At 39.3% G+C, this 25,383-nt stretch overlaps 1 protein-coding gene across 2 annotated transcripts in view; it reads left to right on the top strand.

The window, feature by feature from the left end:
• Window positions 1–337: 337 nt before the first annotated feature.
• ASZ1 (ankyrin repeat, SAM and basic leucine zipper domain containing 1) overlaps window positions 338–25,383 on the top strand; it is a 38,394-nt gene continuing 13,348 nt past the window's right edge. For both annotated transcript variants that reach the window (XM_039381007.1, XM_027731090.2), the window contains exons 1-9: window positions 338–461; window positions 1,946–2,042; window positions 7,033–7,155; window positions 10,106–10,217; window positions 18,891–19,002; window positions 19,246–19,380; window positions 21,735–21,847; window positions 24,631–24,706; window positions 25,034–25,090. In XM_039381007.1, coding sequence (XP_039236941.1) covers window positions 351–461; window positions 1,946–2,042; window positions 7,033–7,155; window positions 10,106–10,217; window positions 18,891–19,002; window positions 19,246–19,380; window positions 21,735–21,847; window positions 24,631–24,706; window positions 25,034–25,090 — 936 coding nt within the window. In that variant the 5' untranslated portion in view covers window positions 338–350. The remainder of the gene's footprint in view (window positions 462–1,945; window positions 2,043–7,032; window positions 7,156–10,105; window positions 10,218–18,890; window positions 19,003–19,245; window positions 19,381–21,734; window positions 21,848–24,630; window positions 24,707–25,033; window positions 25,091–25,383) is intronic.

Here is a 25,383-nt window from a genome sequence, read left to right as displayed (position 1 = left end):
TCCCAGCACAGCCACCCGGCCCAGGGACGGCAATCCCAGCACGGACCAGGCACCCCTTCCCCTGTCCCGGCACAGCCGCCCGGCCCGGGCACGGCAATCCCAGCACGGACCAGGCACCCCTTCCCCTGTCCCGGCACAGCCGCCCGGCCCGGGCACGGCAATCCCAGCACGGACCAGCCCCCCCCGCCCCCGTCCAGGCGGTGCCGCCCCGGCACAGCCGCATTAGGCGGCGGCTCTCGCGCGCCGCTCGGAGGGGCGGGGCCCGGCGGGGCGGGGCGCGGGTGCGCGGGAAAGCGGCCGGCGCGAGCGCGTGACCCGGCGGCGCCGAGGCGAGGTTGGGCCGCGCCGCTATGGCCGCGCTGTTCTGCGGGTCCCGCGTCGTGGCGGGCGGCGACGAGGACAGCGATAGCGACAGCGACGATGGCGGCTGGGACATTGGCATCATGCGGCACGAGCCGCAGGTGGGGCCGAGTCTGCCTGCGCCTGGCGCCCGCCAGCCGCGGCCGGGCGGCCTCGGGGTGGGGGGCGGCCTCGGCTTGGCGGTGAGGGAGCCGAGCGCGGTGGGTCCCAGAGGAGCGTGCGGCTGGTGCTTCCCACCAGGGAAGCCATTTCCCACCAGGGTGGTGTACCCTCAATCCAGTAAATGAAACCTGAATTTCAAGGGCTTGTCTTATTACATAAGAACTTAATGTTTACTTAAAAGACTTGTCTCCCGTTTAGTAGCACACCTGAGTCCTTGTTTCAGCATGAGGGTAAATTTAAAAGTGACTTTTATTGCATCTAACAGGTGTGAGGTGTCTGTTAGTGTGAGGTGGAGGGAGATTCCGTGAGTGGTTTTAAGTGTTGGCTTGTCTCGGGGCGGGAATTGGAAAATGGAAGTAACTGAATTCTTGCAGTACTCAGGCTGAAGATTGTAGCAGCCGTTTAGGGATCTTGATCTTTAAATAGAGCTTCCTATCCAGGGATGTCCATTATTTGAAAATTGTTGGCTGAGCAGAGTGAAAATAGGGCTAAATTATTTTTTTGGCTGTTTCTCACCTTTGGTTTTCTAGACACTTGGTAAAATCTTTACAAAAGTTTATGGAATGATGGGCTACAGTGTGCTGTGAAAATTGTATAACTCTGAGTTATAATGTTATGAGTTAAAAATTTATGACAAAACAACTTTGTCTCATACTCACTTATGTCCATAAAGAAACTAGTGAATAATCCAATCATTAGTGTATATAAGTGTTTTGTACAAATCTAAATGGTGCCAGCATCAATCTTCAGCTGCATCTGCAGCTTTGATAGAGAAAAATCTGTGATCCTTTTGAAAAGAACTTGAATTGGGCAACCATCTGATGTATAAACTAATCTTTGGGTGAGGGCATTTTTCAGCCAAATCATTAATGATGCAGCAACACAAATGCCACCACAGGATTAGGAGGAAGGGTAGCCCTTCACAGCAGTGGACTTGTGCTGTTTTAGGCCAGACAGATAGTCACTGAGCTCCCTTGACCCAATCTCAAACTTTCATGTCTGATAGTTATATTTTTTTAATGTTACACTTCACAATGTGTGACATGTACCAAAAAAAAAGGTACAGAAATGCATTGCTAAGTTTTTCCAGTGCCATAAGATGAAAAAAAATCTTAATTGAAATCTAATACTGGTAAGAAAAACTGAGGGCAGCATAGGAGGATAGCAGGTCTGTTGAGAAAGAAGATATTTGCATTTTCAGAGAATGGAACCTTTCAGAAAATTTAATTTTAAAACTTAGGCTTTGCAGTACACCCCAAACAGATCTACAGAGATGGAAGAAGGAAAGTTATCTTCTTGCTCTTTCTCCGCTCCTGCACTCTGCACTTTCAGAGATCGTTGGTGCTTTTATATTGAAATGAAGCTATATTGTTTTTGCCTTGAAACTGTCATGTTTTGACTTAACTTTTCCTTGTTTATCTAGCAGTTGGATCAAATGTTGCAGGCAGATAAGAATGAGGCTTTAAAGAAGGCTCTGTTTCGTGGTGATGTGTCTTTAATTGAAGAACTCTTAAACTCAGGTGAGAAAAGGCAGTTACAAAGTTAAATATTTTTAATTGATCATGGCAAGAATTCTAAGGTTTCTCCTTTCAAAATGACATGTTGAGTGCATGTAGGAATATGTGAATGTTTCCAATACAGGGTATAAACTCTTATTTTAAAGATTCAATTACTTTTTCAGTGACTCAGCATTCCATATTCCAGCACATTCCTCCTAAATTATGTTTCTTTCATCAGTCAGAAGCCCTGAAAACTGAGAAAACTATAATGTGTGAACTATGAAATAAGATGTTTCTTTCTTTTCAGATGCATCTTTAGCCGGCAAATATCAATTACAAACACTGAATTTGATGTGGCTTAAATTGGGGGGGAGAATTCAGTGGGTAGTCTTACTCTGGTGTTGAAGGTTGTATGGGGGAGGGTAAGAAGGGGAGACTGGCTTTTTTTTTTTCCTAATGCTTCCCCAGTTTGGAAATTCCTTTTGTTTTTTGTTTGTTGGTTGTTTGGTTGGGTTTTTTTTTTACCTCCTTCACAGCACGGTTAAGTTTCTGGTATGTGCCCTCTGTGATACTGCTGTCCTGGCAACATCAACTGGACAAAGATTTTGCGATTCTGAAAGGTCTAACAGGCTTTATGAGGCATTTGTCACCAAAAAGTAGTTTGTTTTAATACCAAAAGCCTTTCTTCCTGTTCAGTTACTCTGTATTTGTCTGTAATGTGTTTGTTAATCAGTGTTAGGTGGACTGGATCATTTATTGAAGCATCCAGGGCAGAAACTGCATAGCTGAGTTGACCTGCCTAGTGATAATTGTCAGCAAGTTCTGCTTCAGCAAGCAAGGAGAATATAGTACCCAAGAGCTTGTTCTCTGAGGAAAATCTGTCTTATGGCTGAAAGAAAGTAGTTTCTTAGCAATGGGGGTTTTTTCTGAGTTTTAAAACGATGACATTACTTGTCCTTTTAGAAGACTACTGTTTCTCACTACGATGGGAAAATGGTATTCTTTTTAAATGAAGTAAAACTGTTGCACAGACTGAAACAGAATAGGTGCAGTGCGAGTGTGAAATACATCTGTCTTGCTTTGAGAAAATATGTTCTTATTTATGGGTAGAGTTTTTGATGATGTCTATGCATCAGGCTTCTTGGTTGTTTTGTTACAACCCTCCATTTTCAATTGCTTGTGTTGCAGTCAAACATCAATAGTTCACTTTCTGTGTTGATGCCTGATATACAGTGAACAGTTGTGTGCTGCTAGAAGATAGGTATCTGTAAGAGCATAAGGTCAGGCCAAAGATTCATGTAGTATACTTTCCTGTCTCCTGAAATGAACAGGGCAGTATCACAAAAGAATATATAAAATGGGATCAACAGGAAATTTTGAGCCATCCAGTACTGTCCTGAAAAACAGTAGAACACAACACTTCTCTATCAGGGAGGTCTTTCTGAAGAAAGGTGACATTGTCCTTCAGAGGATTGGTGCTCAATCTGATTAAATCCTTGCCTCCAGAGTTGCCTTTAGTGTCTGTTCAGTAGAGCTTGTAGGAGACTCACTACTAACACTCCACCAAACTGAGGGTTTGTGTTGGAAGTGGATTTCCTAGCAACCATTGGGGCCATTCTTTCAGGTAAAGGGAGAATATATCGTCTTCTGGCTTGCTTAAATGTTGCTTTAAGGTCTTTGGTGCTGAGGCAGGTTTACAGAGCTCCTTTAGGAGATGGACAAGCACAATGTTTTCTTTCCTCACTCCTGTAAAACAGCAGCTTGTTAAGAACAAGTTTCTGAAGTATGGTGTCGCAAACAGTAGTGCAAGCAAGTAGCGGGTTCAAAGATGACTTGAGCATTTTGGTCCTGCTTTGGGATTAAAATACTTAACGCCATATAATTCATGTGTTTGATTTCCTAAAATGGAATTCAAAGTTATGATCTCATGATAGTTTAGGCCAATTAAAAATGGAAATACAGTCAAATTCTCTTTCCTGTTTTAATTCAGCAGTTTGTTCCACTTATATCTTAGCATGAGTGCTGGAGTGCATTTCATCTTTTGTGGGCCAGTTCAGAGAATTAAAAGTACTAGTAAACTATGGGAGTGGGAGGGGACAGGGTGTGTGAGAATAATTCTTCAGCCAGTTTAAGACTTTGAGCCCTGAGTCAGGTAGGCAAGTCAGATTGTAGTTCTTTGGGCTTGCTAATCTTTTTGAATTTGAGGTTGCATTTTTCTGTATAAAAACATAATTATTAGCCACAGTCAATAAAGTATCTGAAAGGGATATCGGAGAAACTGTAGTAGTCACAAAAAGAATGCAGTTCTCCCTTTGCTGTTCTTTTGCTTCTCCATTATTCATACGCTTCACAGAGTTTCTGCTGTTGTAGAGCTTGTCTGAGGCCAGAACGTATTTCTACCAGTTGCTGGTTAAAGAGGAAGATATTTATCTGCAACTCAGATTGTAAGAAAGCATGTTGTGTCTGATTTCTCTCCTACTTATAATTTGTGATGTCATGTGACTGAAAATCTTCTCTGCTTATACCTACAAAGGAGCACAGAGGTAATGGCACGTGGGGGAGCCCAAATAATAGCCTGACCCAGCTCCTCCCAAGCCCATCGTGGAAGCTAATAGGCCATCACAGGCCCATCTTTACAGTCTCAGAGAAGCCCACCAGCTGGCAGGAACACAAATTACAGACTCAGAGGAAGGGACTCCCAGGGCTCTCATAGGAACCTTGCGCCTGTGGGCCAAGTGCCTGTAGAGACAGGAGCGAGTGAAAGATGTGCCAGTCACAGGAGTTGGACCAGAGGTCAACGGCCTATGTGTCTGTAATGCCAGCAGCTGGAGGAGGTAGATGGCAGAATGAGACTGTTGGCACTCTGTTCACAAGGGTGCTCTGGCTGCCTGTGTTGATCACTGTGGCCAGTGATGTATGTGTGTGCTGGCTGGGAATACATGCTCAGCATCAGTATGGGTTGAACATTGGGTTGTGGAGCTGTAGCAGGCTTGTTTCTCTCTGGCTGTTGAATCTGGCCTGATTTTTTTGCTAAAAAGTGTTTTTTCTGGGCTTCACTGTTGCCTTATAGGTTTTCTTAAGGGCCATTTTAAATGCTGAACTAATGCTGCTTACTTCAACAGCAGCTCGTGTAATGAGAGTAATAACATGTCTGAGTAGTCACCAAGGTGAGACATTTCTGGTTCAGTCATCAACTCCTATGCAGCCAAGAAGCAACATGACTTACTGTTTCTGTTGTCCATTCTTTGTCTTCCTCTGGGAATTCCAGCTGTTTTGCATTATGACTTTCACACTGAGTGGTACTTCAAGTCAGTCACTACAAAGATGCAGGACAAACAACATACCGTTGCCAAATAGACCATTCTAATTCTAGAACTTAAAAGGAGCACCAACATCATGGCAGATACTGTCTGCTATATGAATAAAGAAAGCATTGAAGAAAATACCTTCTCAAGAATTGTGATAGGTCTCTCTATGCCTGCCAAATAGATCCTTTCTTGCTATTGTTCAGATATGTATTAAAATAAAAAAAGATACATATTAAAATAAAAGTAAAATAAAAAACTCTAGATGTTACATAGACTGCTGACTACTTTTCTTACGAGGAAAAGAGATTTCTTAAGGTTGACTGGGTGACACCTTTTTGGAATTTCTTACTACTGTTATTTAAGTGGGCTGTTGTATCAGAGTTGCTAAATTCTTGAAGTGACTTGTCTACAAGGAAGTTCAGATATGACTGCTAAGGGACACTTGCTGGCTCCCCTTATAGAACTTGTGTGTGGGTTTCAACGGAATGTTTTGTATCTTGCACAGAAACTGGTGTGCTGTGGCACTAAGGACTGCAGCTGCTATGTATACATTACCAAGTAGATTTGATTGTAAATTCTGTGGCTTGCAGGTGTTAGAATGGTTCAACACGTGGCTTTTATTGATTGCTGCCTCTTTACTGATTGCTTCTACAATTCCAGTGATCTTAAACAGTTAAAGAATCAATCCAAAGGCAGTGACCTGTTAGTCTCTCAGCTTTAATGACTTTATATTGCTACACTGAGCACATCTTTGGCATTGTACCAAGGCAGGGAAAGTAAATACACATTTTACATGAAAAAGAAGGCATGTAGCTAAACTATCATAAATTTCTTAGGACAGTTTTGGGGGTTTTTTTTCAGAATTCTCTCTTCTAAAGAAGTATTTCTTGTTACCTGTAGTCACCATTGGACTAGTATGGAACCAGACGATGGAAACTGTTCTAGAGGAAGTAATATTTGTTGAAGGATTGAAGAGAAGATGATTCCTATTATTGCAAAAATGCATAGAATTTTTAATTTGAAAGGTGTCAGTCTGGTACTTGGTTCTTTGTGAATTTGGAAGGGCTGGGCTGACTGGCAGGAACACTTCTAGCCATTTTAACCATTCTGGCTATTACAAAGAGTAACAAACAATTCTGGTGATTGTCACTGAATCTTGCATAGTCTCCTATTTCTTCTTTTTATTGAGATAATATTTTGTTAGTGCTGAATGCAAGTCTGCCAGTTAACTGCCTTGCAGGACAGAGAATAAAAGGAGCTGTGAAGCAGGAAACCCTGGATGATATGATCTTAATTGCCTGACAAGCAATTTGCTTCCACAGCAGTCCCCTTGGCTTCACAAGAGTCAAAATTTTTCATTTTGATTGAAGAAAGCTATTGCACAGAAGTAGAGAAAGCAGTGATTCTGTGCACTTATGTGAAATTATTTTTGCAGCTAGATGTTTGGGATTTTTTAATGTAATCTTTCTGTGATAGTTAACTCCTTGGGTTGAGAACTGAACTTCACTGATGTCAGTTTTGCAAGTTGTTTTCTGGTTCTAAATAAAGATGTATTAAAGAAAATGCTAAAAGAGATTTCTCTTTCTAGAATGAAATGCAAACAGGGTGTAACCTTTGTAGTGATACATATTGAGAGTAAAGTTTATAAAAAGCGTGTTTATTGTGATGCAGTTTTATGATTTTAGTATCTCAACTTTCGACAGGCGTCAGCATAGAAACTAGCTTTCAGTTTGGATGGACTCCCCTGATGTGTGCTGCCAGTGTGGCCAACTTCGCAGTAGTGCGTCTTCTTCTGGACAGAGGTGCCAACGCATGTTTTGAAATAGGTAAGATGTGAATGAAAAATACTGACCAGTAATGCTCAGCACCAGACATTGTCCCTATCCTTATTCTCTTGTTCACATATCTAGGGAAAAAAAAAAATCAAAGTTCACAGTGGAATTGGGACCTAGCCTACCTTTCACAGTTTTGAAGTAAAAGTAGTAGTTTTAAAATAAAAATTGTACTCTTGGAACTGATCTGGAACTCGTTGATGGGTTTTCTTGTTCTTTCTTTCTCCATCCTGTTTTCTCCCCCACCTCCCAAATTCAAGCACTTTTTTAAAAAGTGTTTGGAAATACTTGTTCAAAAATTCTAGTATAAAGTTGTACAGGTAAAACTTCCTTTGTTTGATCCTGTTACAAAATATATACATGCAGAAACCAGTTCATGGGAAACTAATGTGGACTTCTCTAAAACTAGAGCGCAGTTTTATTATTAAGTGAAAACTGTTCTTTATTGTTTTACTAGATCACATTTTTCTGCAAGAATTAAGTGTGGCTTCTAAGTAATATCAGTTCCTCTGTCAATTTTTATGGCTTAATAATAACTTTTTCTGACTTAAACTATGGTTATTTTCCTTCTCTTCCATTGTGTTGGAATATTTATCCCACAATACTGCCAAGTATGTAGAAGCAGTGGTCATATTTTCCAGTAACTTGCCAATATTTGTAGTAATAGTAGACTGAAATGCAGATGGTACAAATCTGGCTCTGAAAATTTTCTATAACTTCTTAGCAGTTAATTAGAGTAGACTACCTGCACCAAAAGCAATCATGCCTTCTTCTAATTACTGTCCTTGTAGCCAGCTTCAGGGAACTTCCATGTGGCTGCCTACAGCTGTGGCTACCTACAGCTCACCTGTTCCTTGTTTATGGCTGTAGAGAGCTATAAATGGGGCAAAAAATGCTATGGGCAGTAGTTTAGAGTTTCCAGGTAACCGAATGCTTGGCATTTTTTCAGTGTGTGACTGTATTTGCTCAAAGTGGCACCTTGCTAGGATCAGGTTTCTTGGCTTGTTTCCCTGTTAGACTGTGTAGGGAAACAGTAACTAGGGCATATGGACACCAGAGTACTGTCCAGCCAGGAGCAGTCTTGTTAGTCACTGATCTGGGTCAGAACACATGTGCAGTAAAGCTATGCCATCCTATAATGGTGCTAAATCTCACCGGTCTTGCTGCTATTTTTTACATCAGCAGGCAATCACATAAGTGATCCTATAATAATTATCCTTTAATGCTTATAGTCCTAATAACGGCTATACTGTTAATCACCTTTAGTTGCTCTTCAGTCATTCTTTGTAAGTGGTTATTTAATTTTACCCTTTTTGGTAGTTGTGAAGAACAAGGAACTAATATGTCATTTACTATGTGATGGGTTCAAGATGTTGCATCCTTGAGGAATAATTTCACTGGATTTTCTGGGTTTTTCAGCTAGGAGGAACATAAACTTATATTTTTTGCAGTCTTTTAGCAGTTTTTGTCTGCAAAAGACAAGCCTACGAGTTCTAAGGTGTTATTTCCCTTTCTCTTGCTCACATGTGTGAGCTTTAGGTATGTGAACAGAAAGTAGTTTCCCACTCTCTTTCACTACCTGAAATACTGAAAACAAGTATAACTACAGGTTCCATCTATATGTCATTCCCAGATTAATGGTGTTTATCACTACTTTTGTTTGAAGTCCTGACATCTTACCGTTCAGGTTCTGGTTGATAACCAGGTTAAACATTTTGAGTAAAAATTTTTCACTGCATCAAGTAATAATTTCTGCGGTGGTAATTGAAAATTAAAAGATGGTATATTAAAGAACCAAATGAATTTAAATGCAGAACTAAGTTGGGGAGGTGAGGGACAAGAAGTGGTAAGAAATAGAGCAGAGGGGGTAGAGTACATAACAAACTTTTCACGTTTAAATACAATGAAGTCTGACCTCAGTTGAAGAATAAAGATGTTAATTATACACGGCCTTAAAATTTCTACAAGAAAATTAGAAAATATGTTGTAACACTTGATGATGTGGTCTGAAGTAGGTACAGCTAATATACTTGTTAAAACAAATTGTTGAAGGCATGTTTGAACTTGTGAACAAGTTTGTGCAGTAAGCAAAATGGGCAGTTATTCAGATGGCAGTCTTCTAAATAACACCGGGGCCAACTAACTTGCTAGGGTCCTCAAGGTGTTACACTTCCCACATCTCTCTAGGTGAACCACGGGAAAGGAGATCTCCTGTGTTCTGTGGGCAGACAGCAATGGTGTACAATTTTGATCTGTGAGCAAAGGTGACATGTAACACCTAGCTGGCTTCAAAGCTGGAGTAGCAAATAGCTGGTATTTTTATGGACTGTGTAGATGTTTTTTAGAATCTACATCTAAAACAATACTTTTAATAGTCCTTTTGCCACTACTATACCATAGTAACCTAATAAATTTAATTCCTTCTCCTTAAGACCTGTCATAAAGCTTTGTTCCTTCAGCTGTACGGCCCTCAATTCTCCCCAAAATTGATGTTGCTATGTGTTTATAATACATTTTCATGCACCTTTTTTTATCCATTGCAGTTAGCTTCCTGTAAGCTGTTTCTTCCTTAAATTGGAGGGGAGGAACAGGGAGTGAATTGACTGGTGTGGAACGTGTTTTGAAAAACAAACATCCACAGTTAAGCTCCTACTATAGTTGTGGGGTATTTGCAAAGTGTTCTAAATTTCAGTAGGAATAGATGCTTTACTATTGTGATTCACTCTCATCTTTCTGAGTATCTCAGGTGCCTTTGTTTTATCTGATAATTCTAGTGACTTTTACAGACAGGAACATAAGTTTCTTAGCCTTTTCTAAATGTCTTAGAATATCAGAACCTGATTAACAACTCTAGCAAATATAAAGTCTTTTAAAGGAACTTCTGGATTAGCATGGTATTTATACATTTACATGTGTAATTTTCTAACTTTAAATTTCCAAACAGATAAATACACTGTGCTGATGGCAGCATGTACTGCACAAGCTTCAGAGGAAAACATCTTGAAGACTGTAGAACTGCTTCTATCAAGGAATGCTGACCCTAACCTTACTTGCAGGTACCAAAAACCCCATGTCTATGAATACAGCATAAAATATAATATTACTATACAGAGATGTGTTTATAGACATAGCTTTTGTTGTTGGTTAAGATGAGGTGTACATACTTTTTGTAATTTCACTGCTGTCTGTATAAGAAAAGATTAGTGCCTGGATACTTTTATCTCCTAGTACAGTCATTAATCTGAATAAAGACTATGATCAGTTTTATCAAATTGTAAGTAAGTTCTTTAGCTGAACAAGATTTAAATTAAATCTTCAGTTGACTGAAGTGTAAAGGCAAGAAATATGTCTCTGCCTTTCCCAAATTGTATTGCCTCTTCTTCAAAGGGATGTAAGTTAAATCAGTTAATTCTTTATTTAAATTCATGTCCTCTTGAGCTTTTTGTGGATATCTAGCTATTTTCCTTTAACAGACTGCCTCCTGTGGAAAAGAAAACTCTGTAAATAAGATACATTTATTCCACTGCAATCTGGAATAATCCATATTAAAAGGAGATTTAAACTTGCAAAAACAAGTAATAGCTTCTTTCTTCAATTACAACTTTGTGTCTCAGCAGTTTGAAGCAGTGCATTGTGAGATGTCTGTAGTGCACAGTCTGATGCAATGGTTCATTTTACATCAAAAATAAATAAATTCTGGGCTGGCCCAGGATAAACTCTGCTGCCTCTGTTGAAAAAAAGAAAATACTGTTTGGGTCTACTGGTTTTTCGACTGAAATTTTTTTATACCACAACTCTTTTATCACATTACCTGGGATATACAGACTGAGTAGCTCTCTAAAAAGAATAGAATTGAAGGCCCATTGGTTTTCATTAGTAGCATGCAATTACACAAGGCCCTGGACCTCACTGTGAGCATAACACTGATAGACTAGGAGGAAATATAGTTGTGCTGATGTGCCACTGATGTCTGGTACCAAGTTTAAATGCCATTCTTTTATTCTTATCAGAGAGGCTAAAAATTCTTCATGAGAGAAGAGAAAGCTACAGTGTCTGAATTAATTACTTATTGTTGTCAGATAGCTGGGTGTTGGATTAAACATCCTACTTTAAAAAATGAGGGAAGTCTTTGCATTATTAACTTTGTCTTGGGTGTTGAAAATGTAAGCCAAAGTGCAAAGCTGTAGGTTTACATTAGCTAAGGCCTTTGGCTAAACTTTGCTGGGAAAAAAGTTTGGATGCTGACACAAGACATAGGAATTTTAAGGTCAAAACTTTATAAATAAACTTAGAGTATATTTTGCATTGTTGATCTTTATATACAAGTATTTATTTACTCTCTCGTTGTTTTCCAAGACCTTGTGCTAATGTGAGTTATTCATGCATCCATCAGATAGTATTTAGTTGTGATTTTTTTCACTTTTGCAATAGTAGCCTTTCTCAAATGAAAAGATAAATTAAGTGACAATTAGAAATGTCATATTTGTGCCAAACAAAAGTAGAAACTTGAAAAGTCCAGACCTCGACATCTGAATTCCTTGTGCTGCCTTTATGCCTTTCCAGTGTTTGACATCTGTGCATACCACTCTGTCATTAGGTCTGCTCAGGCAGCAGCTGCTGCTTCTCAGGGGCTTCTTCCTCCATTTCTGAAAGGGGTATGAAACACAATAAACTGGGTTATGTGCAGATAAGGGATCAAACAGCCCCTCTCTGTGGCACTGCAGTACCATTTCACCCATCTCATTAGAGCAAGCAGGATGTTCTGTAGGAGCCAACTGTCAGTGAATTGAGATTTAATATTAAGAGAACACTCCCTGTGTGATCAGCCTACCACAGGTGTTAAGAACTAAGGTTCACACTATTTGTGTTTCTCAGTACTTAAGAACCAGAATGATTTAGGAAACTTTTCTTTTATCCACCATCAACTGGAATGTGTGTGAATGCAAAGCAGAATACTTAAATTTCATGTAAGGCAGAGTTTAATGTTCGTCCTTTCATTGTTGCACTGTCAGGGCAACCAGTAGCTCTTCTATGTTATGTCATCTGGAGGTGATACACAGAAACTTCCTTTTTTTTTTTGGTCTAATTTACTAAGTCTGTGTGGAGCAGGGAAGGACTAATGAGAAACAAACTGCAAATCTTTAAGCAGTCTTTTCTTTTAAAACCTTTTTTTAAAACCTATGTGTTTTCTTAAAGTTACTCTGGTTTTATTAATGTTAAGTTAGAAATTCGATTTAGGCAAAATGAAAATGCATGACCAACTGATAAGTAAATTACTGCTGCTAGGATAACACGTCATAGGTTGTTTAGTAAATAGGGATTTTAGTGACAGCATCCTCCAAGTTTTTGTTTACATAAAGCACAGTTATGGAATTGTAATGGCTTTGCCTGTAAGGAGAGTGTTTTGAGTTGATGTTTTATGCTAATAGTTGTTTGTTAGAAGAAGCTACAAGTAGTTAAATGACTGAAACCTCCTTTGTATTGACATAAAGTCTTTGTCTCTTGTTCTGCATGGGATATGTGAAGGCTTGATTTTGTTTGGGAGCCATTTTTTCCCCTCACTTTTAATATTTCTGGCACAATTGAGTCCTAGACAATGAACAAGCCTGTCTTCAGTGTTTCTGCTCTAAAATGGTTACAAATTTTGTGTACATTTAGAGGAAAATCTTCAGAAAGTCTTGTGATTGTTTTTTTCCTTTTTTTTTTTTAGGGTGAGTATTAGAAGAACTAAACCTTTTGTCCCTTGTAATTGTGCAGATTAAAAGTTGAGCTTGAAGTGTGCTGTCATGTATATGAATGCATATACATGAAAAGTATAATTACTTCTTAGGTCTGGTATTAAGTTGCCTGTATGTGTTCACTTGTGCTTCCACTCAGAGCAGTTCTAGGGAGTATCAAAAATTGTTTGGTTCTTAAAATTTTGGTCTACTTTGCCCTCTTGAGAAGATGGTAATGGAGGGGGAAATTTTCATTGCAGCATTGCTCAGTTGACAAGATAGGTCTTCAGGTTGCATAGTCAGAACAAAGCAATTGTGTAACACCTCAATTTCAGCAAGATATATATTGCTACTGATAAGACAGTAAATTTGCACTGCCACATAATTTCAAAGATGTTGACACTATCATTGTGTGATAGACAAACAGTACATTTCAATAAAAGTAAATAGCCTGGGAAAAGTTAATGCACTGTGGTGCATTCTATGTCTGGGGCAAGAAAATGAGAGAATTTCATACTATTGAGTCAAAATCTTTGATCCAACTCAGAGCAGAAAGTACCTTGTGATGTTATACTCTATTACAGTCCGTGCCTTTGAGAGAGTTTTTTATTCTAGCATTGTGAATTCAGGATAGAAAGACTTTTATTTTGCTGGTCAAACATCAGGATGGAGGGTCTAAATATAAGAAATGAGATGCAAAATTACATTTACCAAAGTACTGTGTTCATCTGGGCTATGTCCATGCATCTCTTCCTTCCTTCCGAGTTAGGGAGAAGTCAAAAGTGTGGTAAATGTGTGAGTTCTGAGTTTGGCAGAGTACGTGACTTTTGAATGTAAGTATTGCCTCTTGTTCATCAGAGAAGCCTAGACACCAAAATAAGTGATTGTATTTTTCCCAGCTAGTAATGACTGTATGGCCAGGCTTAAAACTGTGGATCACAGTTTCTGAGCAGAGGTATAAAACACTCAGGGACAGTAGGGAAATGAAAAGCTATTTTTCACAGAGGCATTCTGACAGTGTACTGTGGTGTCTTGAAGGTAAAGGTACTCACCTGAGCAGCTTTAGAGTAAATGGAAATAAAACCTGTACTGAAATCCATTAGCATTCTATCCCAAGTATGTTAAACTTCCTATCATTGCTGCTACCTTACCCGGATGATGTGCTATTTGCATAGGACTGGTTTGGGTTTTTTACGTGATAGAGAATTGTGCTTTCCTTAGAAAGGTGTAGTAGATTTCACATGTATGTGCTGAATTTCTTGACTACAGAATTTACCCACATTTTGAAAGTAGGGTTGAAAACAGTCTGAGAAGTTTTTATTTTGCAGGTAACTCATGTTTTTCTGTTTTATGTTTGTGTATGTGTTTTTATATTTAAGTGAATGTGTTTTTAGCTAAACCAGCTTGCCTGTAAAAATGTGACTGGAGTAAGGATGTAGGAGGACAGGAAGGATAACTGGGAATGTCACAGCATAGAGTTCTGCCATCCCCATTGTTAATTTTTATACTAATCCCTTTTATAATCACATCCTTTATATTTTTCTAGTCATATAAAGATAACTTTGTAGCTCTCTACCTTCCCATCTCTGTGTGCTGTAGAACTTCACAAATGCCTTTTTTAATTTTGAAACAATCATGTAAACAGAGTTCAGAAGCAGAAAAGTACAAGAGCTGGCAAATTGAAATGAAGCCTAAAACTAGGGAATCTGAAACTAAGCTGTCACTTTTTCCAGCCCAATCTTTTTTCTAGAGCTGTATGTTCCCTTCTCCTAAAAAGGTCTACTTTGGGAAGGTAGAGGACTCTCCTACCTTGCTCCAGCAGACAGTGCCTGGAAAAAGTATCTTGTAGCCCACAATACACTGAAGTATTTTCTTCCAATACTACTTGTTGTATACAGTTCCCCACTTCCTCACTTAAATCCTAGTTAGCCAGAAAATGGGCAAATAGATTTTCTTCTGTTGCTGTGGACACACTGTTGCCACTGTTTCTCAGTTTGAGGCTTAATATGCAGCACTGGAGTGGTGAAACTCCAGAAGCTTCTGAGGACGCTTTCTGGTTATCTGAAGCACTGTTCAGTTTGCAGCTCAGTAGTCCTGCGGCATCATTTCCTTGCTTTGGGATCTCCATAAGAAAAGACTGAGACTGAAGTCAGGGTTAAATTGTTTTCTGCCTGCTGTATTTTTTCTAATGTTATTGATACACTGATCTAGTTAATAGACATATATCCAGTTATGAGACTTGCAACTTTTCAAGATCACCAACTGGAAATACTGAATTTTCTATAGGTGTCTCCCCAATAAATGGAAACCTGTGTGTAAATGGGAGATATCTCTTCTCCTTCCTCTTATGAAGTTTTCCAGGAAGATGAACTTTGTATTGCTTGAGAGCAAGATCCCAAACATAAGCATGTTTATTTGTCAAGTGCAGTGAATTCTGCACCACAGATTCAGTTTAGTAGCAGGTACTCAGGACATTTTTCAGTGAGATATCTTGCTGTCACTTTATCACCGTTTTTATTATGGCTCCTAGTTATCTAGGGTAGGAAGCTCCAGGGTGGTAGGCCAGTTCACGCAGCTTGCTCTCTTGTGATAAAGTTTTGCCTCATTTTTTTTGACATGGTGAAGTGAGCCTGTAAGAACTTCTGGTTGTATCTTTGTGTACATGTCACTTGCAAAGTTTTGGATGGCCCTAGAAACTGCAAAAGCTTCTGGTTTTGTCTTTCTCCAGCCTTAACATAAAAGCAGGGAGAGTTAGAGAATGCCATGAAGCTGTGTCAGAGGACGTTTAAGTTGTATGTCCAGAAAAGATTCTTCACCCAGAGAGCAGTTGGGCACTGGAACAGGATCCCCAGGGAAGTGGTCACAGCACTAAACCTGAGAGTTTAAGAAGCACCTGGACAATGCTCTCAGCCACATGGTGTGACTCTTGGGGTTGTCATGTCAGGGACAGGAGTTGGATTCTATGATCCTTGTGGATCTCTTCCAACTCAGAATATTCTGTTATTCTAAAGATAAAAATAAGCAAACAAAAATCTCTCTTCATTTGCATGAGACTTTTCTTTTTATTTAGGTGCTGAAAAGCTGGAAGCGTAGTTGGAACAGGCATCATCCTTAATTAATCAATTGTGCATATGCTTTTTAAGCTTTTATTTATTTATTTATTTACTATGACTTGATTGTCATGTTCAGTATGGGCAAATGTCACGTGGCAAATTGTGCCTTACTTAACAGGAGTTTGGACAAGAAGGTCATCTACAAGCCAGACTGGTGAAATATGATGGTTCCTCAAAATGATGAAAGGATTCTTCAGATCTTCTGTGTGGATGGTTATCACTACACTCTATGAACGTTTTTAGATTGCGCTGAGATGTACCGATACATTTAATTTCTCTTCAACTTAAACAGGAAACAGTGGATTTGCCATGTTAAAGCTTGCTGTTTGCTTGAGGGGGGTTCTTTGCAGGATTTGGAAAACAGGGTTTGTTTTCTCTAATGCTCTCATCTCCCTCCTGTGGCCATACATGTAAATGGACTCTGATTTCAGGGGGTGGCTCACGGCAACCCCTCTGCATGTACAGTTGTGAATTTGCACAGCACTGTGAGTGTTTCTATTCTGAAACAGCTTGCAGCCTTTGAAGTTAAAACTTGAGCATTAAAATGGAATACTTGCAGTACTAATTGTGTATTCATGTTGTGGACCTTTTGAATGTCAAGTTTACTGGGTTTTACTTGGAAATGGTGAAACTTTTTTGGTGGCTTTAATGTCATTGAGTTGTTGCCTTGATTTCAGATATCACATCTGCAGTACTGTGTAGCTGTAACCATATCATATTCTTTGGAGAAAAGACTACTCTGTAGCCTCAGGACTTTTGTTCAGTATTTTCCTTTTGAAATAAGCAGAAGGTAATTATGAAGTAGCTGCAGTGTGCAAGTTCCAAAAAAAAAAAAAAAAAGAAGTTGAGAGCAGGAGAAATTAAAATGAAATCAGGCATGATTGGACTGTTGTTTTTTTTTTAGTCAGATGTAAATACTTCGAAGGTGATGACATTGAAAGTCTGTCAAAGGCTACCTACCACTGAAAAGAAATGTGTGGGAGTGTCTGCATTAGAGAAACAAGTTTGTTGCTACAAATTGTTAGGTTGTAATCAACTTCTCATTCTTTACAATATAGGTATTCACAGCGCACTTGTAGCAAATGTGGGTAGAGCCCTTCCCAAATTTTTGTTCATGAAGCCTGGCCATGATCCGCAGATATCTGAAGATGTCTAGATATCTATATCTCAAGAGACATATAGAGATGGTGAGGTATAGCTATCTCATCAGTTAGTTATTAAGTTGCAGAGGCAGATTACAGAGTCTTTCTCTATTTTTATAATAATCTTCATAGGATTACAGGGTGATTCAGGCTGGAAGGGACTTCAGGAGGTTTCTAGTCCAGCTTCTTCCTTAAAGCTGCCTCTGCTAAGACACTGGGCTAGGTTGCTATCTGGTCTTGAAACTCGATAAAGATGGAGACTAAAAAACTTCCCTGAGCAGCCAGTTCCACTGATTGACTGTACCCCATGGTAAAAATGTCTCCTCATATTCAGTCAAAACTTCTGCTTTTGGAAGGTTGATGAACTAAATCGAATTAGTTCTAGACTGATGCTAATCTTTCTGCTTCATTACAAAGTTCCACTGTTTTGTTAACTGTATGTCTTGAAGGTCTGGTTACCTTTCATTTTGCTTATCTCTGAGTAATCGACTTTTTTCCCTACTGTAAGGCTGTCTCAAATGTGCACAAACTGTGTTTGCATAAGACAATGCCTAACCAGTCTTCCAGTGGAAAAAAAATTCCCTGATATCTAAACTGAACCTTCTCTGGTGCAACTTATGGGAACAGAAAACAAAAATGAGATAAAAGACAAAAATATTCTGATTGCATTTAGTTTTAGTACTTGAAAAGTTACAATCTTCAGTGTGGTCTTTGTATGTAATTGTCTGAAGACTCCTCTTGGGTGTACTCAGGTTGGGGGTTCCTGGATGTTGACAATATATGTGTAGCCTGTGCTATTGCACTGCACCTCTGCACAGTGGTGGTAAGACCTGTATGACCTGTGATTCTGTCGCTTACACTGATTTTACCAGAGAGGGGTTTGGATTTATAAACATAGTTGTTTTTTTTTAATATTCTTCCTCTTAAATATTCAGTTGTGGTTTACAACTTACCCTCCATGAAACTGCATATTTTTTCCAAATTTAGGGTTGAAATTAGACTGTATGTAGAACCCATCACTTAGGCTGTGTGTTTTAAAAATGAGAAATGGAAGTATTCCACTGTTTTGTTAATTGAAGGGGAAAAAGATGATTTGCTGATTTTTCTCTGCTTTTAGTAGGGTGAAAACTGTGATCTGCAATTATGCTCATTCTCTTCTCATTAAGCTGACCTATGTGCTAAATGAGAGACCTGCTGCTTCTGGGTCTGTGGTAGCAGCAGGAAGGATGGTTTTTAAAAACTGGTTTTGTGTAGTTCAGAACCAGAACAGAAATGGTTTTAGTCACCAAGCTACAGTGTTTCATAGCTGGGACGTGTTAAGGTTATTTATGTGTTAATGTGCTAATGGAATTTGTGGGTGATAAAACATTGATACAGGATTTTTTACTTGTTTCTCCCAGAAGTACTATATGTCTATATTCTAAACTCCTAGGAGAGACATGTTGAGTTTCATCTAAGTTTCCTTCTTGACAAGTTGAGAGGCAATTGACCTCTTAACTTCGTTTTAATCAGAAAATAAATGCAACCTCTTAAAATATTTAAAACTTGTTAATTCATCATAAATGAGTTGCTGACTCTGTATGTTCTGTTGACTCCTGTGCTGAAGCATGAATGTGGTGTCTTGGTCTTCCATCCTCTGTGTAGTTCTTCTGCAGAACAGAGAATCTTTATAGAACTGAGGTGCTCTACTTGATAATACAGTGGCATTTTGATATCTTGAAATACTTTTTTTTTTCAGCTGGCCTCTTTTCTTTCAGGAAAAAAATGACTGCACTGATGTATGCAGCTAGAAAAGGCTATGCTCGCGTTGTTGCTCTGCTTGTTGCTTGTGGATCACACATAAATGCCCAAGATGAAAATGGATATTCAGTAAGTGATTTACTTTTGTGTGTTGTAATTAATGATAAAAATTTTAAAAAGCAAGAAGCTGCTAACTTGTTCGAGGTACAACTTTCTCAGAAATACTCATTGGAATTTTCTGCTTTAACACCACTTTGAGATTCTTTTGCATTAATTGTCTTTGTCTCCAGATTGGACCATGCTTTATTGATTGAACCTTTGTCGTTTTTTGCTCCATATGTAAATTTGGTGAAACAAAGTTGCTCTTTGCAGGCATTAATATGGGCAGCGCAGCATGGACATAGAAGTGTAATTTTGAAGTTGCTTGAGCTAGGAGCTGACAAAAATCTACAGACTAAGGATGAAAAAACAGCAGCAGAGCTAGCAAAAATCAATAAACATACAGAGGTATTTAATTTCATTTTTTTTTAGAAATGTAAATTTTGTGTTTTGACTCAAGAATCTGTTAATTATATAATTTTCTATAGAAGTGTTACTTTAATAATTACATTATAGCAGCTAGTTGAATACTCGTGCTGTTACATCTATATAGACAACTTTCTGTTATATCAAAGCTTTTCACAGTACTGTAAAAGCTATTAGAGTAGTGTTTGGGAAACGCTTTTTCTTTTTTCTTTATTCTTTCAGAATCCTTGACTTTAGATTTAGAATACAAAACAAGGGATTATTCATGTTAGTAATGTTGATAAGAGAAGTGTGAAAATGTGTTGTGTTTTATCTGTCTGCCAAAATATGTGAGAGAATGCAGGTATCAAACTAATTTGCAGAGTATAGTTTCTGATTGAATTTGGAAGTGAAAAGGCTAAAGCTAAAAAGAAGGGGAGTTGGTACTGGCTATTTTCAAAATCTGTTCTTGGGAGGGAGGAAAGTGTAAAATAATGTAATTTGGTCACTGGATCATGGGGAGAGCAGTGTAGAGAGCTACTGACTTTTCTCCTAAAATAAATCTGTTTCTGCTGTTACCAGCTGATGCATGGTGGATCAGTGAGACCATATTTCTGTGTGTTTTGCCTTGAGTTGCTCTTACGAATGATGTGGCTTTTCACAGTGGCTCTTCAAAAATGTATAATTTCCTCTTACAAATTGTAATTCACTTTACAGCTTCTTTTTCTTACCTTTTTTTTTTTCTGCCAGACTCCAAGGCTAGGCAGGAGCAAAAATGATAGCTATGCACAAAGCTGTCAGTGGAAGCTAGCAAGATCTGTGTCTGAGGCTCAGTGATCTGTTAGCTCAGGTTACTGAAAGAGGTTACAAAAACTTTCTGCCTTTGATAAACGACTTGTTCAGCAGGTTACAGCCATATAATCTTATAACATGACTTTCTGTGACATGGAGGGAATACAGGCTTCTCACACTTGAGAGGTGGGTCTTGCCTCTTGACCCGAAGTGCTGACTTTCAACAGTTGGTGCAAAGTCTTGCAGATGGTATTGAGATATTTAATGGTCATGAGCTTCTTCCAGCTTCAGGATCTGCTCTTCAGGCCATTGACAACTGAAAGGCCTGTCATACAGACTGTCTACAGAAACTGTTTCTGGGAGGGGAAATATTTTTCATTTCTATTATTCTGAATTTGACTGGGATGGAGTTATTTTTCTTCCAAACAGCCTATATGGTGCTGTGTTTTAGGACTGTGACCAAACCACCATTTGTAACACACTAGTGTCTTAGCTATTGCTGAGTGGTGCTTGTGCAGCATCAAGGCCTTCTCTGTTTCTCAGACTGCTCCCCATCTTCAGCAAGTAGGCTGCAAGTGAGCAAGAGGTTGGGAGTGGGCATAGCCTTGAGCTGCTAACTCCAGCTGACACAAGGGATACTCCATGCCCTATCACATGCTCAGTGATAAAATTGGACACTGACTGGGCATTTCTCTGCTGGTGGGAGGTGGTCACTGCCTTTGCATCACTTAAGTTTTGGGGGTTTTCCCTCTTTACTTTTCAGACTGTATTTATCTCAGCCCAAGAAAAGTTTTCTTGCTCTTACCCTTGTGATTCTCTCCCCTACTGCTGAACTGAGTAGGGACTTACCAGCCGAGATCAACCCACTGCACATATGTGTATATGTATATGAAACTGGCTAGTCACCTGAAGTTCAGGCAATGGGTTTCACCATACCTTTAGGTTTATTGAGTTTCTACTTGTTTTGCTATTTTTCTACTTGTTTTTGCTTGTTTTTCTAGTGACTATCTTAAAACACAGGGGCAGTTCAGTTTCTGGAATCCATCACTGATGCTTAGTGATGTCTAGCAGAAGGCTACTTCTTTAATTAGTTGAAAGAATCCCTGTCTGTTGGATATAGTTAACTTAGATTGTCAGGTGTAAATTGATCAATGTTAGGTGGAAATGTGCACTGGAAATGGAGACATGAAAATAGTTGTATGCCCTGTGCCCTTAAGACAACTTATTGCCTTGAGTATATAGAACTCTTGTCTACAAACCACAAAAATTAGTATGTTGGTGTTTGGCTGCTTCTGTAGTGATGGATGCTGACTTTTTTAGATGACGTTACATTCACCATTTTGCTCTGTGTCAGTTCATTGATGTGCTGGAGTTTGATTAATTTGGAAATACTCTGTGGGTGTAGTCTTAACTTCCCATTATAGATGTATGTTTTAGAGAATAAGTGGCAGATGTTTCATGTTCCCTGTAGGTAGTAATTGGTTATAGAACTCTTTGTAGTCTTATTCCCATATATTTTTTTATGCATTTTGAGTTTGAATAACAATTCATTTCGGCTCTTCCAGATTTTTAGTTTGCTCTCTTTGGCTGCAAATCACGTGCAAGGGAGATGCCATAAAACAGTTGAGCAAGAAGCTATCTGCAAATTTCTGACAGCTGTCTCTGACCACAGAGTTGGGTAAATACAGTTATAGTGTAATGTTAGCATATAAACATTCCTAAGAGATTGTATTTGTTCCTATCAATGATTAAGTTGTTCCTATATATATATATATGTTATGAGCACTGCCATGAGCCCATAGTAAGTATATTAATGTACTGTTAATTTTTCAAGAATTATAAACAAAGAGCATGGTCTTGTTCTGTGCTTGTCTTCATTTGATGTTAAAATTTCGATGCTTTCACTGAATGCTGCTTTTCAGCTTCACGTCACCAGGAAGAGCTATGCCCTTTTCTTTTTTTTCTGCATATGAGTCAAAATTACCTATGAACACCAGTTAAGCTCTAGAAGTTTTGGCAGAGCATGCTGGTGACTGAAGCTTGAAGGTGTCCTATGCCTGAAATCAGCCCCTGCTTCAGCAACTTCAGAGATCTCTGATACAATTTTATTCCAGAACATGTTGGCTAAGAAGTCCTCAACAAACCATCTACTTGCTGCCTTCATCTTGAGTTGCATGGTCTTAGAAAGACAGCTTCTGGAGCCCATAGTCTGTTCTGATGGGTCAGATTGCCCCTGCTCAGCCAGGTCGTGCTCAATTCGGAATGGCGTAGTTTTGTATCGTTAGGCTGATGGGTTGATGGCAGTTTGCAGGGTAGCAGTTCACATCAGACAGTACCTCAGTTCAGACAAAGTCTCACTGGGTTCTGTTGTTAGAATCATAGAATCATTAATGTTGGAAAAGAACTCCACCAAGTCCCAACTCTTGATCAAACACCACCATGTCAACTAAACCATAGCACTAAGTGCCACAGCCAGTCATTTCTTGAACACTTCCAGGGATGGTGACTCTGCCACATCCCTGGGCAGCCTCTTCCAATGCCTGACTACCCCTTCGGCAAAGAAGTTCTTCCTGATGTCCAATCTGAACCTCTCTTGTGTCAGCTTGAGGCCATTTCCTCTTGTCCTGTCTCTAGTTGCCTGGTAGAAGAGGCCAACCCCCACCTGGCCACAACCTCCTGTCAGGTAGTTGTCGAGAGCAGTAAGGTCTCCCCTGGGCCTCCTTTTCTCCAGACAAAACAACTCCAGCTCCCTCAGCTGCTCCTTGCGTGACTTGCTCTCTAGACCCTTCACCAGCTTTGTTGCCCTTCTCTGGACATGCTCCAGCACCTCAATGTCTTTCTAGCAGTGAGGGACCCAGAACTGGACACAACACTTGAAGTGTGGCCTCATCAGTGCCAAGATCAGAGGAACAATCACTTCCCTAGTCCTGCTGGCCACACTAGTATATGCCAGGATGCCATTGGCCTTCTTAGCCACCCAGTCACACTCCTGCCTCATGTTTAGCCGTCTCTTGACCAGCACCCTGAAGTCCTTTTCCGCTGGGACTCTTTGCAAACACTCTTCTCTCAGCCTGTAGCGCTGCATGGGGGTGTTGTGACCAAAGGGCAGGACCCAGAACTTCTACAATTGGCCTCAGCCCATTGATCCAGCTTGTCCGGGTGCCTCCTGCTCTCCAGCAGATCAACACTCCCACCCAACTTAGTGTCGTTTGTGAACTTACTGAGGGTGCCCTTCATCCTGTTGTCCAGATCATCAGTAAAGAAGTTAAAGAGGACTGGCCCCAATACTGAGGCCTGGGGAACAGCACCAGTGACCAGCCGCCAGCTGGACGTAACTCTATTCACCACTGCTCTGGGCCCAGCCATCCAGCCAGTTTTTAATGCAGCAAAGAGGGCACCTGGCCAAGCCATGAGCAGCCAGTTTCTCCAGGAGAATGATGTGGGAGACGGTATTGGAGGCTTTACTGAAGTCCAAGTAGATAACATCCACAGCCTTTCCCTCATCCTGAAATGGTTGGTCATAAAAGGAGATCAGGTTGGTCTAGCAGGACCCACCTTTCCTAAACCCATCTCTCTGAGCCTGATCCCCTGGTTGTCATGTACATGCTGTGTGATGGCACTCAAGATGCTCTTTCAATTTTTGAGGTGAAGAGGAGGCAGACCTTCATTTCAGGGCCTACAGTAAGACAGAGCAACTCATAACTCAGGATTTTGGCAAAGGATTCACTGTAGCAATAGCAGTAGTCCTTTCTGGATTTTGTATTTGTTCTTTGGTTTGATTCTCTTCACTACAGTTCATCTGAATGTTGAAAGCTGTTTAGTTATTTCCCCCCATATGCTTTTAAATCTCTTAGTAGAGCAAGGAATCAAAATTGGTACTCTGTCTTTGTTTAGAAATGTTAAACTCTGAACCTACATTTCAGAGTTTACTACCTCCTCAGTCTGAACAGTAGTCTTCTGACAACAAGTTTCTTGATGGACTAATTTCCACTATCTTTAGTTACAGACATTCGTGTTTTCTTGATAACCTTTTTTGGCTTAACTGGAACCAGAAGGGTAAGAGTTGTAGACTGAATCCAGTTTATGTGAATGTTATCTGATAAGAATACATAGTTATCTTCCTTAACCCTACTTCCACATTTTTCAGGGTTTTGTGACCAACTTCACGGTTCAGTTGGAGTGTTTTGTGACTTAAAATGACCTTTATTTATGAAAATCATCCCCTTCAGGCTCCATTCAACTTATTAGACAGAAAAGACATTTATAGAATTTTGATAAAATAAATTGCATCCCATGATGTTTATGAGATGCTTCTGTCATCAGCAGATGTGTGTGCAGCTTTAGGTTGCTCCCCAGTGCTTTGTCTGAAGAGCTTTTCTATAGCATTTTGTTTTGGATGTCTTTTTTTTTTTTTTTAATTTCCACTGTTTTTAACTCCAGTCTCATTTATTATCTTTACAGTTCCTATTCACTCTTTGATGACATGGAAGTGTTTTTACATGGTCTTGGTCTAGAACACATTAGAGGACTATTGAAGGTAATCTTGTGTGTCTGCTATCTGTCAAGTAATCCGTGAAAGCCAAATGCAACTACTGCATAATAAAAAGTTATATCACTATTAGTATATTAATTCAAGTAAATTTATTAAACAGAAGTTTATATATAAAATGGTAAGTTAAACTACAATGGACTAAATTGAATTTCTTGATTATGTGCATTCATCACATGTGATGCTTCTAAACTAAACAACTCTTTCATTCCTTTTGTTCTTGAAAACTGAAATAAAACAAGGAAAAACAATCAAGTGAAAACTGATTTCTTCTGAAATTCTTTTTGATGGTAGAAACCCCTTTGTTTTATACAGGAACAAGATATAACTTTAAGAGAACTTCTGATCATGCAAAAAGATGACTTAATACAGGTCAGTTTACTACTTTAAAACTTAATTTACTTTTTTTCCTCTTTTTATAATTTTTTTAATGCCTTCTCTTTATAAATGTCTAACCTTGTAAGAATTCTTTCAGCATCTTCTGCAACTTCTTGAATTTTAATGTGAATATAGACAGACTTTCTATGAAGTGTGTAATCTAACAGATCAGTGAATGATCAGGGTTAAGCAGGAAATAGTTCTGTTTTAAAGTTTAGTTGTTACCGTTTTTAGTATTTAAGTATGATTTCCCTGAAAGGAAATCAGAGCTTGGATTAGCAGTACAT

This window comes from Pipra filicauda, unplaced genomic scaffold (genome assembly GCF_003945595.2).
Source record: "Pipra filicauda isolate LSUMZ 115617 unplaced genomic scaffold, ASM394559v2 scaffold210_size2929891_pilon, whole genome shotgun sequence".
NCBI lineage: Eukaryota > Metazoa > Chordata > Aves > Passeriformes > Pipridae > Pipra > Pipra filicauda.
Note: the sequence above shows the minus strand (reverse complement) of the source record. Positions and strands in the feature narration are given on the sequence as shown.